The 26159-nt window shown below is 38.0% G+C and overlaps 1 protein-coding gene and 1 long non-coding RNA gene across 6 annotated transcripts in view; one reads left to right on the top strand and one right to left on the bottom strand.

Annotated features, from left to right (window-relative positions):
• Nucleotides 1–26159, top strand: part of LOC143747209 (uncharacterized) — a 480968-nt gene that overhangs the window by 151637 nt on the left and 303172 nt on the right. The gene's annotated exons all lie outside the window — the stretch shown is intronic.
• On the bottom strand, nt 18328–24797 carry tmem30b (transmembrane protein 30B). 5 transcript variants are annotated; one of them, XM_077239731.1, is made up of 8 exons: nt 24733–24797; nt 23533–23719; nt 23111–23218; nt 22914–23021; nt 22725–22815; nt 22485–22631; nt 22168–22374; nt 18328–20799 (listed from the first exon to the last, which is right to left on the bottom strand). In XM_077239731.1, exons 2-8 carry the CDS (start codon nt 23716–23718, stop codon nt 20615–20617), a joined length of 1032 nt encoding a protein of 343 aa, XP_077095846.1. In that variant the 5' UTR covers nt 23719; nt 24733–24797; the 3' UTR covers nt 18328–20614. The 5 variants fall into 5 exon arrangements, with proteins under 5 accessions (XP_077095846.1, XP_077095845.1, XP_077095842.1 ...); XM_077239730.1 differs by having other exon boundaries at nt 24724–24764; XM_077239727.1 differs by having other exon boundaries at nt 24611–24757.

Raw genomic sequence — 26159 nt, 5'->3', positions numbered from 1 at the left:
TAAGGATCAATAAGATCAGGTCCTGAGGTTTTTCTACAATCCATGGATTTTAGGGCTTGATGAACTTCATGCACCGAAAATGGTACGAAATTAAAAGACTAATCGATATATCCTGGCTTAGTACAGCGATTCACAGACGCAGAACAAGTAGAATCAAACACAGAACCTGAAGATTTGAAATGCTCATTAAAACTGTTCAAGATCTCCATTTCGTCATGAACAGCAAATCCTTCATAACAAAGGTGGGTACTACTTGCACATTTTTGCTTACAGAAAGGGATTTTATGGTTTTCCAAAATCTTCTGGGATCATTTATATTTCTAGTGGTGATAGACAAGTAATATTCAGATTTAGCTGTCTTAATAAAAGAGGAGCATTTGTTTCTTAATGCTTGCATTCGTCGAAATGCAAGCCAGTCAGATGTAGAACCTGTTGTCCTTGCTTTGGCCCAAGCCAAGTTACGCTCATGAATAATTACTGCTAGCTCTGGGGTTATCACGGGGTTATTATCACGCCCCTTTACTCTTTATATCCTGAATGGGGCATGTGTATTTATGATTTGTGTAAAACCCTCATTAAAGGATGTCCAAGCTGTCTCCACATTAGGGATAAGCTCTATTATACTCCAATTAAAATTAAACAAATCATGATAAAACCCCTGTTCATTAAAATGTTTAAGATTCCTCTTACAAATGGCACGAGATTTTAATTTAGGGACCTTAGTGTTCCTGATGGCAGCCACAACACAATGGTCACTTATGTCATAGCAAAAAACAACAATAGATGAGAATTTATGAGGAACATTAGTCAGAATTAAATAAATTAAAGTAGACTTCTCCGGGCATTTAAGATTTGGATATGTTGGAGAATTGATCAACTGTGTGAGAGTGACAGAATCACAAAAATATTTAAGATCATCAGATACTGGCTTAAGCCAATCCCAGTTTAGATAGCCAGCTACAATACTTTTTCTACATTTACATTTATTAATTTAGCTGACGCTTTTATCCAAAGCGACTTACAATTGCTAGATATGTCAGAGGTCGCACGCCTCTGGAGCAACTAGGTGTTAAGTGTCTTACTCAGGGACACATTGGTGTCTCACAGTGGATTCGAACCCGGGTCTCTCACACCAAAGGCATGTGTCTTATCCACTGCGCCATCACCACCCAGACTGCGCCATCACCACCCAGGCAGATGGAGGTCTATAACACCCAACAACAGTTATACTGAGGCCCTTAACAAAATCAATATTTACTGCCAGAAATTCCATTTCTTTGCAGATTGATTCAGACAAAACTACCCTGACATGAAACCTGTTAGCTGGTTTTAAAGGGAACTTTAGCTGGTCAGTCAAAGAGACCAGATGAAACCAGCTAAACAAAGGTAGTGGCATTGCTACCTTTATCTAGTTACTAGCCAGTATAGGATTTGAAATAAAAGTAGTGCGTTCACTCAATCCAGCATCCATACTGAATCACACCCATGAAGGGACTCCAGATATTTTTGTGTCCTGGACTCCTGGCTGGTTTTCATTTCTGTTTATAGGTCAAATACCACACTCCACACTTCCAATCTTCTGTCTGCCTCTTATCTCTTTCAAAAGGCTGGCCATTGCTTCAACCTGAACTTCATAGCTTGCTGCACAACTCAGATTAGGCCAGACAGCCACTTAATCTCAGAGCCCGAGAGCTCTATCGGCCAAGAGCCAATGAACATGTGATGGAACTCAAAATTACAGAAGAGAGACAGAAAGGAATGGAGAATTGGAGAAATGGACTAAATAAATAGGAAAGAGAAAAGGAGAGATGGACAATGCGACAGCAGGACAGACTGAAATCGGAGATGAAGGGGAGAGACCGGGAAAGTGTAAATGGAAACTCAAATGACAGAGGGATAAGGAGATGGACCATTACATAGATCAGAGGAAGGAGAGGGTTGGTGGTCAGCACTCTATAGTGTGTGAAGTTTATCTGAACACAAAGAGTAGAAAACTTCACAGTGGAGACGAAACAGAGAAAAATCCTTTCTACCATTTCCACTCCGATCAAAACAACCTGGAGATATAGAAGATCACCAACATGCAGACATAAGGCTGACAACCATCCCTTATAATATGAAATGGTCCCATATTTGAGGGCAAATAATTGCCACCTATGTTTAATCCAAAAAAGTACTACGTTGTGTGGTGAAGGTTGTTAAAGCGTTGTCACAATGTTGACATTAAACCACCGTTCAGGGCCATTGCTTAAGGTTGTGCCTATGGTGTCTTGACAACCACTGGACTACATATGTACTCGTCACTGCCCTGAAGCGCGAAAATCAGCCTTTTAAATTTCAACCACCCGTTGGGCTCATTGTGTTGTCTCATTCTGCATCAAGCAAGGATACGTGAGTATTGCGTTTAATTTAACCTACCTCAGCTAAATAAGATACGTAATTATTCAAACACAACCCTACAACTTAATTTTCTAATGTGACTAATGTAGCCTCGCTCGCACGGTTTAGTTTTTCATTTCATTTTTCTGCCATTTAGTCTCAATCGTTTCTTTGCTCCTCTGAGTTTGATGATGTTTCCTGGACTGAATCCGTTTACCGACCTTTAGCGCCCGGCTTTCGACTATGCTCCCCTGTCTGCCATGTACAGAACCCGGTTTTGTTAATTAAATGTTCTGATCTTTGCTTTTTATGTTTTATTTATTATACTTAAAAGAAATGTGTATATTCGTTTATTTCGGGGGGGTTTTTCTTTTGGAAGTGCAATTTGATTACCATATAAAGTTGAATTAACGTAACCTTGACATTTTTACTCTTCAAAGTGTACACTTGCTGGTGTTGATTATAATTAGGCTAATTTACTGATAGCCCCATTAAATAATAGGGATAAACAATATTTAAAAAGTATATAATTATCTAACATCTGACTAATTAAAAATGAACCTAAAAACATAAAATGCTAAATTGGGGATATATAGTTACTTATCCTTGTTGTGTTAACAGGCCAGCGCAACTGTGTTTTCTCAGGAAAGAGCTATAATATTTTCTCTTCTCAGACTGAGCACAATACAACACCTGTGTTTTTTCTCTCTTTCAGGTCTTCACTGTGAAAGGTGAATAAAGATGTCCTAGCAGAGTAAGACACACACACACACACACACACACACACACACACACACACACACACACACACACACACACACACACACACACACACACACACACCTACCTATTTGGGAGGCCAGGGGATTGATGCCTGACAGTTCTTGCAGTAAAGAAGAGGAACTGTCATAACGCTGATAAAAGACATGATGAGCTCCTGGCAGATCCAAGCCCTTAATCAGAATGAGGGAAAGCCTGACCTCTGTGACACTGCTGTCAGCATGGAGGAAATACAGCTGTCCAGCAGTCCGCTCACAGCTTTCGCACCACAGTCAGGGGTTACACAGACTGCTGAGAGTTTATCATGCTCTACATGTGTGTGAAAACAGTATTAATAGACTCAGGTCAAAGCCTCAGGGGCTGTGGAAATGTAACACACACCGCATAGCATTCTTTCATGCCTTACCTAAGGTTGCTGTGGCCTCCTTAACTATGTCTACTTGTCAGCAGGGACGTGCCACAGAGCATCTTGGGTACACGAATATGAATGTTACTCTTTGTCCTATCTAGGTGTGATAGATTTCTAGTGACAAGCAATTTGTCTGAGCACAATAAATGTCAAACTGCTGCATGACCTAAAGTTAATTTACAAGCACAGCTACAATCAAGCTGCAGAAGATTTTTGCATTGTCAAGTTTCAGCTCTCTGCCTAAATACACAACCCAATGCAATCGAATATTAGAATGTTGGAAGTTTGTCAAAATAAAATGTTGGACTAACATGATTTCACTCCGACTAAAATGTTGAACTAAAATGATTTCAGCCAGACTAAAGTACTTGCGTGGCATTTAAATACTTTATTGCTTTAGGCGACTGAAATTGAACTGAATTGAAGTGCATGTAAAGGTAGTAACAGCCAAACAGAATGTATTGGATGTTTACTGCTTTAGTCGACTGAAATTGAATTGAATTGAAGTGTATGTAAACGTAGTAACAGCCAAACAGAATGTATTGGATGTTTAATGTACAGTGAGCAGGATTTTGGATGAATGAGATTTTCCAGCAGGCTACTCTGCTTGACATCACTGAAATAGAAACTAATGAACTGACAAAACTTTGTTGTCACTGTAGCCTACAGCTGCTTATAAACTCAAATGTACTCTACAGTTCAATGATTAATAAGATTAATACATTTATTCACCAAGGATTCATTACATTTATCAAAAGTGACAGCAAAGAAACTTATAATTTTACAAAAGATTTCTGTTTTGTAAATTCTACTCTTTTGAACTTTCTATTCATCAAAGAATCCTACAAAAAATATCATGGTTTCTACAAAAATATTAGGGCTGCAACAAACGATTATTTTGATAATTGATTAATCTAACTATTAATCGACTAATCATCGATTATTTCAGCAACTGATCAGTACGTTTGGAACGATTATTCAGCTTTTCAATTAGTTAAAACATTGAGTTATACATATTCTAACTATAATATAAAATAAAATAAATCAATTCAGCTTTTGAAATGGTTGTTTTAATGAATTTTGAGCCAACTAAACAGGTCGTTCTCTTTAAGTTTTCAGATTTTTGTCCAACTCAAATCACACACAAATGCTCTACAGTATAAGCTTTGTTTAAATATTCTGTTGTCTTTCAATAGAAAAACAATAAACAAAAATTAATCAGCTGCATTGCTGACAAAAAAAAATGTATGTTTGAATGCAAACATATCTTGACAGCAGCATTGAGAGCTTCATTTTTAAAACAAGTGTTCAGTTTAATGAAAAGCAGTAAGTAACAGTGTCCTTTCTGCACTGGCCTTTTTTAAAAAAAAATATTTTAAACTTCCCCACACTTAGGCTGCGTTCCAGTCCAAAATTGACATGCCCTTCACTCACTAACTTCCCTCCGTCTAGTTCACTCGGATGTGCGTCATTGGTTACGTTGCACGAGTGCCAACTACTGGCGGAAACTGCAATGGCCTGAACTGGAACATCCTGAGCCCTTGATCACTTGGAATCAGCTATGGAGCTGATTTATTATTTACAATTTTTTTCACTTTTTTCAGAATTTGTTTAAAGTAACACCAGATAACTTTTGCTCTCGGGGTCCCCCTACAGTTGGTAAACAGTATTGTCCTCTAATACTGTCGTAAACTCTGTCATCGTGCATTTGTTGACAACCATGATAGCCCTGAACCATAGACATCATATAGGTAGACGCCCTATCGACCGCTACTGCCTATTGGCACGGACGAGAATTGGAGCCGCCATCTTAAACCGGTCACCCGCTCCACTTAGTGTAATCTGAATGGCAGGTGAAATGAGCTGTCAGCGCATTAAATTAATCATATCTCACAGAATACTGAACTGATTTTCACGCGTTTTTTTTTGCTGCAAAGGTCATTCATGTAGCTATGATACAGGACACATGGTTCGGCGTATTTTAATATCCATAGTAGACTTAACAGTAATATAATATTCTGATATAAGATATAAAGTGACCAGACACATTATGTGTGATGAAGGATATAATGTATTTTATAAATCACACACTATATATAATAAAGAAGCAGAAACAGATAGTTGCAGTAAAGTAAGATATTTTAATAAGTTGAAGAAACAATTTATGATTTGTGACACGCACATACACACGAACAGACACACAAACAAACACGAACAGACACACACTCACTCTCTCTCTCTTTCTCTGTCTCTCTCTCTCTCACACACACACACACACACACACACTTTCACACACAGAACGCAGCCACCTGTAATAAAAAATTGAGAAGAAGCTTTTCAACGTGTTTGCATCAGTAATTTTTTAAAATTAAATTCGGACAACATTAAGCCTATACCTTTTTTTATTGTATGTGGATGTGGGAGGGGAAAATGTCGAGACTAAAGCCCTATTCGGATTAACTTTACAAGGGTATGGAGTAAGTTAATAATGTAATTTTACCACAGGACTTCTGTAATATCAATAGCCAAATCGCGTGTGATAAGATATAGGTTATCAATAACACTAGAAGTTGGAGGGGTAACTCAATTTGCGCATCGCTGTCATGCGTATTACATTGATATCATGTGCGTAATCACAACTAACCTATACAATAGGGCAGTTGAATGCTTATCTGATAACCTAGAAGCTCTTGTAATTATTACTTTAACAGTTAACGTTACCCCACCTCTCCATGCAGGGTGAACACCGGCTGATGCAGTAGGTTAAACAGCATTTCACAACGATTTCAGTACAGTAATAGCAAATATCCTTGCTCCTTCTCGATTATCTGGTAATATTCTATTCACAAAATACAACCAATAGTACAGTAATGTTAAGACTTACTTGTGAAAAGCCCTATTTTCGATGGTCCGGCGATTAGAACAGGAAAAAGCTCCACAATGCTCTGGCATCTTATCTGCTGCCACGCAACGAAACTAGGATATGACCGGTTCAAGATGGCGGACGTATTTCTCGGTGCTCAGCGGCCAATAGGGCATCTAGTCTCTATATGATATCTATGCCCTGAACACTGTAGGAGGAGGTCACATGCAGGTGTTCTGCTTGCGTCGCGTGTGAAATGTCTTCATCCCAGGTACAGTGGCATATATTTCAGCATGTCATATGAATATAATTTCATGGGCTTTATTTTTTTTCTAACGACAAATGATCGCGATGATCACGTTTACAAGCCAGTGTCATTGTAATAGCCTAGTCTATTGGTTGCCATTTTACTGAATCTATATGATACTTCAATGCAATGTTTGAGTGGTAGATAATAACCATATATCGTCAATATTATAATATCAAGCTACCATAAATAAATCTGCAAATTTTACAAATCGATTTGAATTATAGCTTTTTAGACCAGTTACCATGCAGCTCTAGCCAATACAAGGGCACACAATAAAAAATAAATTTTGGCCAACTAAAGGGAAGGGCCAATTTCAGTGTCTGAAAAGTCTGAGGGTTACACCTGACAGGGCCTGTGACATTGTTGCATGTGCCAAATTACACAACATTGCCAACATCAGGAAAAATAAAAAATAAAACGTTTCATTAAATGTTTAACAAAAGACAAGACAAATATGCTTAGTTCCTTGTGTTTTTTTTTACAACCGTACAGACAACCATTTATTTTCAACAGTGCCCTTTTAAAAAAGACTAGGCGTAGTATAAAATTACCATTATGTAGAATATTCTTCTATGTTCTAGTGTGGTGACTCTGACATGATAATGAATAAAATTAATTATTAAATTATTAAAATACAACAATATATACTGTAATAAGTTATAAAAACCACTACAAACGCATTCCTGCTACTTTTTGCCAGCCCTCTCTCCTGGATTTTGCAGACTTTGAGGTGTTCCCTGGCGTTTTGATTAAACATTAGAATTCAGCATAGACTTCGACTATTAGCTCTTGCTCTGCCGTGGAGAAAACTGAGCGCGCTCTTTGGCCACGGTGAGCAGGCCATAGCAACGTTGCTGATCAATGTTTCTACTATCGATACAGATCCCCTTTTAAACCAACGCATGTATGCGCAGTTATCTCAGATAACTCAATCCAGAGACACTAATCATAAACAGCAGGTGTGTTCGAAGAACCCAATTAGCCAGATCATGATTAGAACGATGATATCATCTTGGATGTGTCATTTGATCTCGGATGTTTTAAGCAACCTACGAAGAACGGACCCCTGGTGTGAGTGAGTGGTGGCTAATATGCACATTCATAGAACCTTGTATACTAAATGAGGCAAGGGTGTAGTTACATTCAAGCTATTTCAAGGCATGAAGATATTTTTTTTTTCAAGGAAAAAAGGTTTAAATGTGTAATTTTGGTGATCAAAGATGAGTAAAGCGATAAAATTATTGACTACAGGGGGACATTTTACAATTTACTATATCTGTAAAAAAAATATTTATTTCATTACTGCTTTTTGCTGCCTGATCTTGTTATGATATGGTGTTAGGTTATTAACAAAACATTACTTTTTTAAAATTGTGAAATATCTGTATTATTATTGTAATTATTTCAGTGAAAGCTACAACCCTGCATTTATAATGTGCCAGAGGGAAAAGCTGATGTTCACACAATCACACAGCTGTGTACAGTGATCCGGTGCAACGTAGAACAACAAAAACAAAAGAATCAAAAGAAAACTTGATCAACTTTTGTAAAGTGTTTGGCGGAAGAAGCTTTATGTAATAAAGGAGGAGAAAACGGCAATACACCTGCTACCCACAGAAAAACAAATGGACAGCTCTTCAGGCTCATGTAAACACTGGTGGGTTCATCAAAAGCTCTGGGCTGAAAATGCTTTAAAGGAATAGTTCACCCAAAACTGACAATTATGTTATCATTTACTGAATGAGGCCTGGAGCTGTCAAACTCAAAAATGACAAAGCATAAAATTTTAGCATAAAATATTCCAAATAGTCATGTGACAGCACATGATTGCACATTCTCACTACTAAACGAATCACTCTTTTAAATCACCAGTTTAAACACAAGTTTATATGTATAATTTGTTGACCGATAATTTGTTTACTTGACTGATATTTATTAATGATGCGCAGGATCTGTTGCACACCAAATCCTCCGTCAGTCATCTTTCCATACTCTCGTCACACAATAAGTGAAATCTGACTTCTGCTGCATTGACTCAAAGCAGAGCAGATGCTTTCAGTTTATGTAGCGTCCGTTGTCCAACTGAATTGGATTTATTTCTATAAAACAGCAAAAACGACAGGGCAAGAAATGTAATCAGTGTGGCCGCACACCAGTGTATTTTCACCCTTTTATAAAGCTTGAAAACTCCAGTCCCCATTCATTGCAATTTCATAGAACCCAGCACATTACTCAATTTCCTTGAAAGTAAGTCTTGTAGTCAAGTCAAGTCAAGTCATTTTATTTGTATAGCACATTTTACCGAACAACAGTTGACCCAAAGTGCTTCACAAGTTAAAACAGGAAAGGCAGAAACAATATGCCATGCCAAAAAAATGAGTACAGGAGTCCTTAAATACACTTAAATAAATGAATAAAGCTATAAAATATAACATTAATAAAATTAAAGAGAATTAAAAGCAAGAGAGTAAAAGTGTGTTTTCAGATTTGTCTTGAAACTGACAATTGTATTACAGCTCTTAATATGAAGTGGGAGGGAGTTCCAGAATTTTGGAGCTATTACAGAAAAAGCTCTGTCCCCTCTGGTTTTAAGACGTGTCTTGGGGATAGCAAGTAGCTGTTGGGTTGTAGACCTGAGTGGTCTAACGGCAGAGTAAGCAGACAAAAGCTCAGAAATATACAAAGGGGCTTGACCTTGTAGAGCTTTAAAAACGAAAAGTAAGATTTCAAAATCAATTCTGAATTTCACTGGTAACCAGTGGAGCTCAGCTAAAACTGGGGTTATGTGGTCATACTTTTTAGTGCCTGTGAGGAGTCTTGCAGCAGCATTCTGGACTAACTGAAGTCTATTTAAATTATGTTTGGTTAGACCTGTGTACAGAGAATTACAGTAGTCTAAGCGTGAGGAATCAAAAGGCATGAATTACTGTTTCGAGATCTTTCTTGGATAAAAAATGCTTCAGCTTAGCTATACTGTTCTAAGCTGATAGAAACTACCTTTAACAACAGAGCTAACTTGTTTGTTAAAATTAAGAGAACTATCAAAAATAACACCTAGATTTCTGACCATATTCTGCAAATTTGATGACCAAGGGCCATATGTAGGTAAATAAATGATGACAGGCCTAATTTTCAGGTGCACTAATCCCTTAAACACAACATTCCCTTGAATTCCAATTGATGTGGTGTCACAGCATCACACTTTTTGTGTGATGTCACAGCATTTCTCTTTTTGTTGTCACTCCCTATAGCTCTCCAGTCAGTCTCCACAATGCAACAACATGCCAACTGCTCCGTCAGTCCAAAGGGATTGTTTGAGATTGAAACAGCCTCAGGGTTGATGGGCAGTGGAAGACAGAGTGTGTGAAGGGCAGTGTCATCTGCTCAGCACTGAGTTGATGTGGCAGAGTGAAACATTACTTTCCCGTTAAGCTTTTCCATGTTGCACACCATCAAACACTGACACATAAATATAAAACTACACTTATTAGGCTCAAAGAATACATGAGAGGTGCGAAAATTGCAAAATGTGGGAAGATATATTCAAAGTTGTTGCATCACATAAGAAAGAAAAATCCCAAATGAGACCAGTAATATCTCTTTTTTTTTCTCTCCTAGACAGGAGGGCAGAATAAGAGAGACTTATTAAAATAGTTCACCTAAAATTCTATCAACATTTGACTCACTGTCATGTAAATTCCAAACCCATATGCTGATATTTTTATACAAATACAATGAATTGTGCCCACGGTTGTCATGAACCAAAGGACAAAAAAGACCATTAAAAAATACCATGAAAGCATTAATATTCTGAAGCAATATAGTAGCTTTGTGAGGATTGGACCATCAATATTCACAGAAAATCTCCCCATTTTGCTAAAGCTCTTACATGTTATAGGTCTATGCATGTGTGCTCAGTTTGAAAAGCATCGTCTTAAAAACCTAGAAGAAAATCCTGAGACCTCCTTCAAAACACCTGAGCTTTTGCAAGAGTAACCTCTGTAAAAATAAATAGCAAATATTCAGACAATGAAAACCTTTAGCCAGTTTCTACACAGTCTTCCCTGTATGTGTTCAGAAAAAGACTTGTAGACCCAAAGTCATTACCGATGTTATCAAAATGCACTTATTGAGGGACGCTATAGAAAAAGAAAGGCAGCGTCAGACCGGGAGATAAATATCAGTCACGTAGTAGATTAAAAGCAGTGTGAAAGAGAGATAAACGCACATATATATATATAGACATTGTATTGGCACAGAAATGCCATTTCTAAGTTCTAATTAAAGATTTCAACTTGTAAATTGGCCTTCAAAAATGGAGATTTCCACAAAGCGGCTGGGGATTTCAACCCCCCGGTGACCAAGCACAAGGACACTGCGAGAAAAAGTCAGAAAGAAACCTTGAGAGGAATAGCCAAAGTTGACAAATATGGAACAATTTTAAACTCCAGAAGCAAAGCCATCTGTCCAGAATGATTACTGCTCTGAACTGCAGTAATTTCCGGGTCTGAAAAAGTTAAAAAAAAAAAAAACTCATATAAAACGAACCACTTGGTAAGTAATAACTAAACGTTATATTTCCTATGCTGCATTTTATAAATATGCTGTACTTGCTTCAAGCGCCTCTGACCAAAACAATTAAGAAAATATCTGTATAAACTTCTGGATTCATGGCTTATTTTCAAGGCTCATATCACCTAATTTAAATATTTTCTTAATAATAATAAAATAACATTTAATTACTGTGAAATATACATAATTAATTTAATAAAATGTATATTATTGAATATTGAATTACTTGAACTTATTTTTATATAAATATTAAAGTCACCATGAATCCACAGTGGACAAATCTTGTTTTTTAATGGAATATTCCGGTAATTATTATTGCTATGGGTATTCTGGGGTTTTTTTTCTGTTTATGGGTGGGTTTTTTTCCCCTTCGTGGGTCACTACGAGCAAGTCTAGACCGACGAATGGGGATCGCTTGAGAGAGCTTATCTACTTCGATTGAAACTAAACAAGCCAATGCACATTAATGCATTAATTGCACCAGCTGCCTCGCATCCGTGTGTTTCTGGATGCGACCAATGTTTGACTCCGGCTACGGGCATGATCGCTGTATCACATGCTTGGGCTATAGGCACGGTGAAATGGCACTCATGGATGACTCAAGTTCTCATTGCGAGAACATGACCATTGCGGCGTTACGGTCGAGACTCAGTTACCTCGAAAGAGGTTGAGCCCCTTCTCTTATTCCCCGAAGCGCTTCTTCTGCCCAGCAGAAGAAGCCTACTTCGGTTAATAGCCTTGGTGACCTGAGGATCACAGTGGGAGGTAGCCCACCAAGCCAGTCTCCTCGAGCCCCTCACTCCTCTATAACGCTACCCACGGGGCCTCCTAGAGAGCGCGTTGGGCCATCTCCAGCAGTCCCAGACGTTTCTTTTGGAGCTCGACCGTATGATTAGATGTCGGTCATTACATCGTAGGGTGAGCTAATGTCCTCTGGGGATGAAGACTCGGCTGCACTGCCTCCTTCGGGTGAGCTAGCGTTGTCCGAGTCAGAACCAGAGCTCACGGCTATGCTTTCCCGGGCCCGAGTCCAGGCCAGCGGTACCCACATTTTCAATAAGAGAGCAATTTCTTCCATGTCTGGGTCACAAGAGGGTGCTGATTGCAGTGAACGACGCTCTCATGCTTGTCACTCCTTTTCCCCTCTTCTTCGTAGCCGCTCAGATAGATCTGTTTGCCTCTCTGGACTCGACCCACTGCCAGTTGTTTTATTCCCTGACCGAGGGGACCCTCGGCACGAATGCACTGGTGCACAGCTGGCCCCCGGGCCTACGCAAGTATGCGTTTCCCCCAGTGAGCCTTCTCGCACAGACACTGTGCAAAGTCAGGGAGGACGAGGAGCAGGTCTTGTTAGTTGCACCGTATTGGCCCAACCGGACCTGTTTCCCAGAACTCATGCTCCTCGCGACAGCACCTCCTTGGCCCATTCCTCTGAGGAAGGACCTGATTTCTCAGAGACGGTGCACCGTGTCCAGACCTCTGGAAACTGCATGTCTGGTCCCTGGACGAGGTTCTAGGTGATCTACCCCAGGCGGTGGTAGACACCACCACTTCTGCTAGAGCCCCCTCAACGAGGCGCCTCTATTCTCTGAAGTGGAACCTGTTTGTTGAATGGTGTTTTTCCCATCGGGAAGACCCCCGAAGATGTCCGATCATCGTGCTTTCTTTCCTGCAAGATGGGTTGGAGTGAAGGCTGCCTCCCTCCACCCTCACGGATACGTGCGTCTATTGCTCCAGTAGTGTTCCCCAGAAATGGCTAAACCTGTGAGTTCCTCCGTCACCCCTGCGGCAGTCAGATGTTGCGGAGCGTCTGATGCCAGGCCTACACTCGTATGTGTTGTGGAACCTGTGTTAGGCTGGGTGTCCATATGTAGTGGTCCCTGTGGCGACCCCATATGTGTATTCCTCGACGATCAGCTCCTCTGCGGACGAGCCCGTGTCTTTCCCTCGGCCTAGCTCACTCTGTCATCTCTGCTGGCGTTCTTTACCCCCAATAACTAGGATGGAACCACCCCAGAGACTGACATTTGTTGTACTACCCTGCTTGGCTAGTCCATATGTCCATCCGTCACAGTGCCTCCCTCCGGGGTAGGATGTGGCTTCCGCAGCATTCACTTCCCCAAGGGCACGCTTTCCAAGCGTTATCCAATAAGTCACACTGAGTGGGTCTTGCGGAACAGCAGTGACTGACCTTCCCTGCTTAGAGCTCCTCCTTCTGCCCAACACTGCGGTCAGGCCAGGTGGCTCAAGCAGAGCGCTGCAAGGGCCAGCAGCCGTGGCGTTTTGGTAGATATCCCCATTCATCAGTCTAGATTTACTCGTAGTGACTGACAAAGGGGAACGTCTCGGTTGCGTATGGTAACCCTCGTTCCCCGAAGAGGGAACGGAGACGTAAGTCCCCTCGCCACAGTTACTGAGGTTCCACTGTACGGCCAAGTCACAGGTCCGGCTCCTCAGAGGAAAAACAAGGATGCGAGGCACATGATGGCTGCTCATCATATGCTCGCGGCGCGATGCACAGCAGCTGGTGCAATTATCGCATGCCAATGTGCATTGACTCGTTTAGTTTCACTCGAAGTAGATAGGCTCTCGCAAGCAATCCCCATTCATCAGTCTAGACTTACGTCTCCATTCCCTCCTCGGGGAACGAGGGTTACCATACGTAACCGAGACGTTTTCCATGGTTTTTTATTGCTTTATTATCTGTCACTCTTGAAGTGAGTTTTGTTAATTGATTCATTTGAGCTCTCTGTTTTGGTCAGCTCAGTTGTCCATTATTGTTATGCTATACTTGTTCTGTTGTTTGTCTTTTTGAGTTCTGTTAATAAAAATGCTGCATTTAGATCAATTTCTCTTTGTTTCTGCAGCCCAGCCATGACAATTATGTTTTATCTGTGCTTATTATTTTTCTTTTTTAAATTAACATCCCTTTTGCAGCGACATCTCTTCTCTGATGACATGTTTACTGGTGTGAGGGCGAGATGACCTGTCACTCACATGAGATCACAGCAATAGCAAACCACAAGCATCCAATCAAGTCCCGCCCTACATTTTTTTCTTGTCTTGTCTCAGAAGCCTTTTCAAAGGTATGCATCACAATAGGGAAGAAAAGACTAACACAACTTCTGATTCATGCTGAATTAAATATATAAATATTATTACTTTATTTACATTTGTAGATTTTATTTTCATATTTTTAAATAACGTAATTCCAAAGGATTCCTCTTGGTGGCTTCAGCTGTACTGTGGCCTAATTAACACTTACACGACGCACACAATCATCAGTACAAAAGTGAATGTAAAGCAGAGTGCATCATGAAAACACCAAATGTATAGTTTCATATTAAATCTATTTTCTTACAGATTTGATAAGTGCGTAAAAACAGCACAAAATCTCAGAAGGACTGCAACAAAAACAGAAAAAGTCCCGAGGCAACCTAGAAACCACAATGGCCTGAATCCCAAACTCAGCCAATGAATTTATGTCTATATCGGAGACAGTGAGGTGACACAAAGTAGCTAAATTTATCCATGCAGACTCGAAACTAACACCCTGTTTTGCATAGATTCAGCCCATCTCTGTGGCTACATCTGACATGAAAGAAACAGAAAGAAAAGAGACAGTCAAACACAACGATCAGTCCCTTATTTTAGAACTTTTGTGTCCCTCAGTCATGCAATGAGGGGTAACCGTTGGGTTCTCACAAGATCCAAAATAAAGATGCCAATTCTCATTACCGTCACACAGAGAAAGGCACTTCATCAAATCTGTTGTGTAGGTTTAAAGATTCACTTGCTGGAAAAAATAACAAATGCAAATCAAGCAACTCAACATACAAACCAATTCAAATAATTGAATGTAGGGGCATTCTAAAACTATCTGAGCTGAGTGTTGTAAAACGCACAAATTGTGCCCTACTTTAAATCAATATTAATTTAAAAAAGACACAGTCGACTGGCTAAATATTCCTCAAACTCTGCTCTTGGGTGGCTGATGAAGTCAGAGCAGGCTAGTTATCAAGCACACAAAATGAGACCACAATTACAGTGATTAGCAGTGAACTGCCAGCCATTTACTTCCAATTAGAGGCAAATCAGGGTTTAATGAGAGAGACAATGTAGAAAGATGATACAAACTGAATGTTAATGCAAATTTAAGACTGTATCTAGACCTGCTTAATGTGATGCCTAAGGTCAAGACCCTCTTTCCTACTGCCTGAAATGTATTATCACTCTCCCATTATCCATGTCTTTCATTCCTTCTGCCACCCCTTTTCCAGATTAAGTTTGCACGTGTACATTATAAATTTGGCCACTTTGTTATTAGATGATGCGTTAAAAATTAAGAATCTTCTGTTCGAAGTTTATCAAATTTCTTTTGCATTCATTACGTCTTATAGTTTTATGATACTGGTTCTCCCAAAGTGAAGACTGTGCTGCCCAACACTGAATTCTTTCCCGAATGATGGTGGCCAGAGGGAGTGTGGACCAGCATTCACTTTTGTGGGAATCTTTTTCAAATTAATGTCAAGAGATTGATGTTCACTTGCAAAACTCAGCTGCAGGGTGCAGTTATCAGAAGTTTCATTTCATGTTAATGGAAAGCCATTTAAAGGGAATCTTTAAATACGTATATCAGGATATTTATCATTTCTGTAATTTCACTGTAATGCTGTTTGTCCTTTTAAAGCTATCAGCATTGAACATGCAAATTAATCAATGCTAACTGGAATGCACACAATATTTAATCCAATTCATGAATAAAATGAGCTCTTATTTATTTACACCACATTTTTGGTTTATAATTACATTATATATGCATGATATGCAAATCGTTTATCAAATTTAAACCTTAGTTCAAACGGAAAGGCAATTTATATGACCTTTTCTTGTTTTAAGCATTCACTAAAGTTCAAAGGTTTTGGGTCGGTAATTTATTTATTTTTTTAAAGAAGTTTCTTATACTCACCAAGGCTGCATTTATTTGACCAAAAATACACTGAAACAATAATATTGTGAAATATTATTACAATGTATAACCGGTTTCCATTTTAATATACTTTAATATACAGAAATCATTCCAATATGCTGTTTTGGTGCTCACGAAACATTCCTTATTATTATTAATTATAAAAAATAAAAACAGTTGTGCTGCTTAATATGGTTATGGAAATTATGATGTAAAAACGCAAAAGAAAAAAAGTATTTAATGTCAATTTTGATCTATTTAATGTGTCCTTCTAGAATAAAAGTATTAATTTCTTTTAAACAAAAATAAAATCTTACTGGAAAGAAGGATAGGTTACATTTAATAAGAATGTAGTCTAGAGATGTTTATGGTTAAAACAAACAAACAAAAAACTCCAAAGGTGTACTGGTCAGTTTTGCTTCTCAAGTAAACATGTCTAGTTTTATGGATGTTTGGATATCTATATTGGTAAACAAAAAGACACAAATACTTTTTTAAATTGTTTTCGCAGTTTCTGACATAGTCCTTTTCTTTAATACACACCTCTTCAATGTTGTTTCTCTCCTATTTGTCAACGAGCAAGCTGTTATCTTTGTGAAACTGATGGATGCGACCTCACGGTTCCAGACAGACACCCAAACCGTCACTGGATTCATCTGCTCATGCCTTTTTTGCATAAATGTCTGCGGTCACGTAGGCTGTGTAACTGTTTGGCATTGTGTGATGTCGGCTCCGCACTAAAACCCTCTCTAGAAACTCACAGGAGTAGCAAAGGCTTCCCATCACTTCAGAATCCATTACACCGCTCCCAAATGCTTGATAATGTGGAATCAATCTATTATTAAAGCTTGAGTGAAGTGCACTCATTTAAATAAGGGTGTTGTCACAGTAGGATGTGCAAGAGCATTCGAATGCTTGAATTCATTTGTATTGATGTTTATCAACACTTTGCAAACAGTGCAGGACTGAATCACTGTGAGGACTAGCCTATACGTCTAAAATTTCCTCCACTGACATCAATACTACCATAGTGTTCTAATGAAGTCTTGGCGAGTCAGTAAAGATTCGACCCTTCACTTTCATTTAAGTTGTCCAGTCCTAATGGCTCTTCAGGATCACACCGCTCCGAAATACAAACCTTTCGTGCTTGTTATAGTCATGAAACTGGTCATTATGTAGAGGATTTGATGTTATAGCAACACTTATGACATCAATAATAACAAAGTGCTCTGCATTATTGGTCGGGTCTAAAAAATTTAATTACTTGACAATATAGCCTATGTTAAGCTTTCCAGAAGGGCGAAACCAGAAGGATAATAATAACTACCTGTTCTGTTCATAAACTTGCTCTTCAGAGAAAAATCACCCACACAAGAACCATCATCACTTGCACTTATAATGCAATGCCGAGAGAGAGAGAGAGAGAGAGAGAGAGAGAGAGAGAGTAAAAAAAATGAAAGTGAAAGAAAGAGATGCACCTCTGGCCTTGTTGATGTTTTTTTCACTCGCTTCTCTCAGCTTCCAATATCAGGCCTGCTTCGCCCATAAGAAAGAACAGGAAATTAAGGCACCCATATCACAGGCTAATAATACAAAACAGTGATAGCAGCCTGGCCAAGACAGCACAGAGTCATCGGCGAGAGAGCCGCTACATGCTCTCTCACGCTCAACACATCCCGGTGCACCTCAAATAGACAAACGTAACAACCGAGCAAAGGTGAGGCTTTTATCCTTCTAATGAGATTAAAAACTGAAAGGGATTTAAGCAGAGCTTTACTATAGCTTTAATAATAGAGCCATCTTTGAACATAAAATGGTTAATTACACAGTGGGCCTACAACAGCTACAAGTTTACACAAAGAGAAAGAGAGTTGCTGCAGGTGTACTAATGCAAACATTGACCCAACCACGCCACCTAGTGCACATACAGCAGTGTTACGAATTTCATTCCTGATGCTTATCGCCTCACTTGCTTCTTTGCAGATGTTGTTTTAATCAAAATCTTTTTATACTTATATTACAATACCGTTCAAAAGAACTTTGTATTTTTTTTTTCAGAAAGGATGCGTTTAATGAATCAAAAGTGACAGTAAATACATTAATGTTACAGAAAAAGAAAAAGATGCTGTTCTTTTGAACTTTATATTAATCAAATAATTCTGAAAAAGTGTATGTTACCACAGTTTCCACAAAAATATTAAGCGATACAATGTTTTCAATGTTTATGAGCACCAAACCAGCATTTCTGAAGGATAATGTGACACTGAAGACTGAAGTAATGATGCTGAAATTCAACTTTGTCATCAAAGAATAAATTACACTTTAAAATAGAAACAGTCATTTTAAATTAATGACATAAAAGTAATAGTAGGCTTACTACATTAGGCCTAATAGTAGGCTATAGCCTAGTTTTAGCCTATTTCACAATATTACTGTTTTTACTGTATTTTTGATCAAACATATGGGCTGCAGCTTTGGTGAAAATAAATTACTTTTAAAATTTTAAAAGAAATCATATAACTATCACCTTTAGCCTACTTTATCAAATGTGCGGATTCTGCGGACAGGCAGCATGTTTAAAAATAAGGTTTCGTAGGATTCGAGTTAAATTAAAGGGCCTGTAGCATATATGTCATATATTTTGAATTTGAACTAGGCTATATTATCATGTATTAATCGTTTTCTTTAAAAGCTTATAGCTTCCCCGACTCCTTAGGTTGTGAAGGCCTAGACTTTTTTATTTATTTTAAATAGCCTTATCTTTTTGAAGGGAAAATCAAAAGGACATATATGACGTTTTCTTGCGCTCTCGAGAGCCTCCGTAGAAATGAATGCTGTGTCATGCAAAGAAAACGGATTAATTCAAACGAGTCTCACATAGTCAGATATACTTAGTCTATAGTTTCAAATATAGCAAATTTATAATACAAATATAAAATAACTTTAATTACATTAACATCTATCGACGTGATGCCGGTGAATTGAGTTAGTGCAAACATATCCACATTGCTATGATCAGATGCTTTCTTATAGTGTTTTCTCACCGTTGACATTTCTGTTGTGTGATTATTTTATTGAGAAGAAAGCGAGCAGCATATTAACATATTCATCTAAACGTCGCACTCAGCAGCGCAGGTGGCATATGGATGTTTTTTTACAGGCAAGCTGCAAAGATATTTACAGCTTTTTACATCTAAACGAAGAATGAACATTTTTGCCATGAATATGTCACGTTCAGTCTCTTAGCTTACGTTGAGCTGAGCATAATAAAAGGCGGACTGCAGTTCACTTAACGGCCACCGATGTCGCTAATAACACAGGTTTCTGAATTGTAAATAGGCTTATAGCCCATTTAAAAATCAGATCCAGACAATAGTGAAATATTTCAGTTTGATCAAAGCATTTAATTATGAGTGAGATCAAACTGAAGCTCTATCCTCACTTCTCAAATGCTTTTAACTTCACAAAACACTGAACCACTGTGCAGAATTAGAGCTAAACTCTGCACAGAATACTGCTCCTAAATGAAATCTATTTCACTAACAGGGATCAATATCACTGATGCGTGCAAACAAAGACTCTGTGAGTCAGTCAAGATTCCCCCTTCAGTTTCATTTAACTTGTCCAGTACAAATGGCAATGTAAAAGCAGAAGGCTTCCCTTGGTTAGAAATAAAATATTTTATGCTTATGCTTACATAGCTCACACCAAACCATGTGCTGCTGTTATGGCTAAATATTATAATACAGCAATAAAATGTTTAAACTTTAATATTATAAAACAGCATATAAAGTTTATTACAGAAAATATACAAGTCACAATCAATTTTAATTTTCAATATATTAAACTAAACCTGCATTTGATAAGTAGACATGGCACCTAAAACTGTCTCTGTTTATATATAGGTTAAACATTTCTTGTGTTTTCAAGAGATCAAATTTAAACTGCTAATTCATCTTTTATACCTGAGTCAGTCTAAGTAGACTAAAAACCTGTAACAGTCCCTGAATAATGACATCGGACAACTAATTTGATCTTGAGATTCTAGTGTATGTCACATTGATTGAAGTTTTTTGTTCTTTGAACATTAGCATAATTGAGTTTTTCCTAAAGTCTAATGCATATCCTGTTATTAAAGTTCTTTTAATAAATAAACTATTCCTGATTAAAAAGAAAATAATAAATGACCTGAAGTTAAAACTTTTTAGCAAGTGAATGCAAAATGATTACATAGAACTTGATTTTTCATGCCTTTCAAAATTTGGTTCCATCTTAATGAGCCACTTATTTCTTTCCTTTTCGTGTTTTTTTCTTTCTTTTTTTGATGCATCACTACGCATCATCATCATCTGAGAATTTGAATTTGGCATAAACAATAAGCATAATCACTGACATGACCACACACAAGGAGCCAACCACTAAATAAGCAATGCCCAAGAAGTCGTTCTTCCCTCCCATCCAAGACACATTGCTGAAGACCACCTTCTTATGTCCATTAAAACTCAGTACTGGGTAGTCTGGAAATGACGTGGTTAAGGAACAAACACAGTTCATTCATGCAGCACATGAGCACTTCTATGGCAGTTAAAAAGACAGTAAAGCTTACTCGGATAACAAGTGTTTCTAAAAACTTTGCCTTAACGGTGCAATAAGTAATGTAAATCATGCTACACAGCCAGTCATTTTGGTCGCATACTGACACCTAAAGTAAAAGGATGTCATTGATACCATTGTAGAAATACTCTATTTACTGCCAGTCATAATCAATTGTTTCCACAAGTGTCCAATGATAGGAGGGTTACAGAGACGTTTTCAGCTGGTCATGTGAGCAAAAATTTGGAGACCAGCTCCATATATATCTACTTTTATTAGAACGAGTCTTAATCTCATATGAATGTACACTACCGTGCACTAAGTTTAAGGTCAGTAAAATTCAGCAAGAACACATTAAATTGGTCAAAAGTGACGATAAAGACATTTAGAATGTTGCAAAATATTTCTGTTACAAATAAATGCTCTAAATGTTCTTTTGAACTTTCTACTAATAAAGGAATCTTAAAAAAACAAAAAAGTATCACGGCATCCCTAAAAATATTAAGCAGAACATTGAAGATAACAAATATTATCTTCAACATTGATAGTAATATTAAATGTTTCTTGAACACCAAATCAAAATTCTGAAGGATTGTGGGGAACATTCAGCTTTCCCATCACAAGAATAGATTACATTATAAAATAGAAAACATTTACTTGAAATTGTACGAATATTTCACAATATGCCTTACTGTATTTTTAATCAAAAAAATGCAGCTTTGGTGAGCATAAGAGACTTCTTTTAAATAATAAGAGATTTGACCGGTACTGTCACATTATTTGTAACATAAGAGCGGGCACGCCCATTTGTAACTTGAATGTGTGAGGCATTTTTTTACCATGCAAAACAGCTCGTTATGCTGCTTTACAGAAAATAGTTTACTGAGGAGGGAAATTTACAAAAGTGCACCTTTAAGACAAATCCCAGGTGCTCTTTTGACTGTCATGCCTTTTCATTGATTTGCATAGACACATAATGCATATTCAAAAGAAACCCCCTGTTTCTACATTCTGCTCTGGATCAACTAAAAGCCACACCCTACCTGTAAAACCTGTTTGGCTGGATCACAGACAAACACTGTCAAAAGACATCTGCGAAACAGGACTGAAGCCATATGCCATGCGGTCTTGAGACTACAAATATCTGAAGAGTTTCTGACTGTAGACATGATGCGGCTTAGATGAAATCCTACAATCTTAAGAACATGGAATGAATGAATAAAATATGATAATCCTACTATTAATTCCCAATTAATGTCTTAAATGAATTTTGACTTGCAGATGAAGGATACTGTAATGCACTGTCAGAGAGTAGTTCCCAGCAGGGAGCCCCCCGCCATAATCACCCTCTGTGATTCGCCGGTACAGCTTCCTGAACTCAGAAAGTGCTGATCTCCTCATCCACACAAGGAAGTCCTGGTTCAGGAAACCATTGTTGTTCTGGTCTGTGAGGTCCAGCTCATATGCCGGCTTGGGCCAGTTTATGGGCTTCACTGTACCTGTTAATCAGCATTAATAAAGATAAAGCATTTAGGTTCTATTCCGAGTCTCAAATCAAAACCGGGGATAGTGACTTTTGCATTATACTGCTAAATTTTACGCTAATTACCTTCGAAAGCATTTGCAAAAGAGCCATTCACAAACGCAGGGTTCCTGTACTTGATGTTGTAATCAGTCCACCAGGAGATTCCTCTACCATCTAATGGCACCTGCTTCTTAATTGTACCATTAATTATTTGGTAGAGCTCAAATGTGTCTTTGCAGAAACAAACAAACAAAAAATATATTAGTAATCCATCCGTAGAACTAAGTACATGCATAAAGTTAATCTACCAAACAGAAATGATACCATTGAACATGCTATTTGCAATAGCACCGCATGGGACAATGGCGTTCTTTTTGGAGTCATAGTTAAATGGAGCGCAGGAATCTTGTGGACTCTGGAAAGTCAAATGAAAATAAAAACAAGAAACGTATGATCCATTACATGAAAAAAAAAGAAAAAACATTTAAAAGATCATTCAGGCCAGACACAAACCTTGAAGTATTGTGTATCGCCAGTGAGCTGATAGTAGTCTTTTGACACACCATATTTTCTGAAGTTCTGGTAGTAATTAGACAGGCCATAGTAAAAGAAGATGGGGCCCTGTAAGCACCAAATACATTATCAATTCCTTTCTGACATTGAGAGAGAAACATCAGACTTTAAAAGAGAGTCAAACTCAAAGACTTTACCTTAAATAATTCACTGAGGGTGAATGTGATTTCACAAGTGCAGTTTTGGGTGTTTGGGATCGTACAACTGAAACAGGGTGAATCTTTCTCAGTGCCTGTGTAATCCATCTGTGTGACATGGTGAGAAAACAGAGCATTAATCTATAATTAACGTCTCTCACCTTGCACAAAACACCCCTGTGTGATATAACACCTCCAAACTAACTCAACTACTAGGCAGTGTAATGTAGAACCAAGGGTTTGATAACTCTAAAACAGACTTGAATGTTTAAATAGTGTTGTCTATCCTTTAACAAACAAGCAAAAACTGACCTCAATACAGCTGTTAAACTACAAGAGAGGCTGAACAAACTCTACAGTAAAATGCCATGTCATCCACCCAGTGAACTGGCTCCTGTTGTTGTCCTGCAGTAAACGCTTACCTCTAGCACTTGAATGGTCTGTGAAGTCAGAAAGAGGCCAACTCCGATGCCTATGAAGGCCAAGCCAATGAGTAGAAAGCCAGGAATGACAATGCCAGCAGAGAGTATGGGCTGCCATGCCGGGAGCCGTTGCTGTGTGAATGCTGTGTTGTCAGGCCGTTCAGCCGTCGCTCCCTCATTCTTCATCCTGATGTTTTAAGAAAAGGACGGACAAGCTTACTGTGTGCACCTAAATTGCATTGATAAAAGAATAATATTCTTTTTAAAGCCCAATGGAAAACAGATCAGAGTCAAATGCAACAAATTATACATCAGAAAAGGGTTGTTTCTTCATTTTCGAGAACTTTTATATTCCAGGCGTTGGGATTTTATTTTATTGTTAGATTTTAACTTTTATCTTTTTGTTTTTTATCTTTTTGTTTTTGTTTCTACATTTAAAACTGCATTTGAAACATTCATCATCAATGAATTTTCAAAAAAGACTTATGTATAGATTTTTATTTTTTATTTCAGCCGTTTTAAAACCTTGAATCCTTAAAATATGAAAATCCATCATAAAGATATAAATATTAACTATCTACCATTATAAACTATGTCAATATGTATTGTGTAGAAATTATTCATATATATTTATTAAAAAAATACATCTCAGTTGTGGCATCATTTCCACCTCACAGAACAATTAAGAGATAAAATGACACATGTGATGTGTGCTGAACACCCCAGTGCCCAGAAACAACCAATTGTTGGTTGGTTTAACGTCTAAGTCACATATTGTTTTGGTCAATAGCCTATCAGTAATACATTTGGCTTTAATGTAGCCTAATTATTATTAATGGTTCCTTATACATATATCAGTTAACGGCAAACATAATTATAGAAAACTGATCAAAAATTTGTATAACATGATAAAGTCAAAGATTTTTTTGTGAGAATCACCTCACCAACACTACAATAACAACAACAACGGGTGACGTCGCAGGAAAACGAAACCGTGCTTCATGAATCTCGATCAGTAGGCTAATCACTCAATCTGAGAGCAGAAACCTTAAAGCTCAATAAACATGTTAAAACTAACCTTTGAGGAAAGATCCGCGCATTCAGTTTGGCCTATTTTAGTTGCCCGCTTTAAAAAATCGCGCAGACCTGTACATCGACAAACAGGAGACACACCTTCACACAGTCCAGTACCTGTTTTACCTGTCTCGCTCGCCGCAGTGGCAGCACCTGGATCAGCTTTTCCGCTTTGCGTATGATCCTCCCATAGCGCATACGTCACACACGTGGCTCGTCCTCCCAAAGCGCATACTTTTTTTTTTATTTATTTTTTTTTATCTCGCATATATACATTAACCCTCCCTTTCCCACTTAAGTCTGGTCACTGGTGGATTGTTATGATCAGAATCAGAATTAGCTTTATTGCCATGTTTGGAATTTGTTTTGGTGGCAGAAGAAGCTTCCACACTGTAAAAAATATTTTTTTGGTGAAGTAAATACTGCTGAAAAAAAAAAAAAAAGAATTTACATGAAAAAGTTAGTTCAGGCAAGAATTTAAAAAACTAAGTAAATTCCATTTCAGTACTCAATTCAAGCAAGTAGAAATGAAAGTGTAAATATCAACTCAATAAAATTAAGTAAAAATTACTCAACTATTCTGATACCGGGGTTCCCATCATGCACTGGACCTTGAATAATTAATGAGGTTTATTTTTCAATGGTTTCCAGCTGTATTTACACTGTTTTATCATTGTAAATTTTAACACAGTAAATATTTTGCTCAAAATGACACATTCAAACACAAAAACGACCCATCAAATATTACCGCCGTTGTGTATTGTCTACCAAGTATTGAGGTCTTTGCATTCACATGATACTTATCATCTGACATGATGTAATATAAATTATTTAGATGATCTAAGTAAAGCACATACTAACAAATCATTTTTACTTGGCAAATCTTTGTAAATTTACTAGCATTTTCTGAGTGAAAAAAGTTGCCTAGCTTTTTTCAAGTAAATCCTACTCCAATTTTTTTTCAGAGCAGTGGAGTCAACAACAGTACACAGATAGTAAAATAAAGAATTAGGATATGTGAATTCGATACAAATATATGTACTATAAATAAACAAAAATAGACAAAGTTTTACAGGTGAACTAGCCTATATGCAGCAGAGTAGATTAGAATTTGCTTTGAATGGAATAAAAAGTTGTCAAATAAATATATTGCACATATTTATCATTGCATAGTGGGGAGAACAGAACTGTTCATGAGGTATAGACAGGCATGAGGCAATCTTGTGCCTGGCTGTTTTTGGTGCTCAGTGCTCTGCCGGACGGACGGCAACAGTTCAAAGAGAATGTGATTTGGATGTGAGTGATCCAGAGTGATTTCCGGAGCTCTTTTCCTCACTCTGGATGTTTACGGTTCGAGTGCGGGGAGGGGAGCACCAATAATCCCCTCAGCAGTCTGAACAGTCATTTGTAGTCTTCTAAGCTGTTAAACCTCCTGGCTATATGCAGACTCATCACCATTGTGTATGTAGGCCTATACCGATGATGGTGTCGTCTGCAAACTTCAGAAGTTTGACAGAAGAGTCTTTGGCAGTGTTCGTGTGCAGGGAGAAGAG

This window comes from Siphateles boraxobius, unplaced genomic scaffold (genome assembly GCF_051911475.1).
Source record: "Siphateles boraxobius isolate OS27281-9 unplaced genomic scaffold, OSU_SipBor_1 22, whole genome shotgun sequence".
Lineage (NCBI taxonomy): Eukaryota > Metazoa > Chordata > Actinopteri > Cypriniformes > Leuciscidae > Siphateles > Siphateles boraxobius.
The sequence above is the reverse complement of the archived record's forward strand: the minus strand, read 5'-3'. Positions and strand labels throughout refer to the sequence as shown.

What these genes read in the sequence shown, in the direction of transcription:
- tmem30b (XM_077239731.1), bottom strand. Translation starts at nt 23,718, where the DNA reads ATGAAGAATGAGGGAGCGACGGCTGAACGGCCTGACAACACAGCATTC. An exon ending in CCCTCAGTGAATTATTTAAG is followed by an intron (nt 23,022 to 23,110) that starts GTAAAGTCTTTG and finishes TGGTGCTTACAG; the next exon opens with GGCCCCATCTTCTTTTACTA. An exon ending in GCGATACACAATACTTCAAG is followed by an intron (nt 22,816 to 22,913) that starts GTTTGTGTCTGG and finishes TTGACTTTCCAG; the next exon opens with AGTCCACAAGATTCCTGCGC.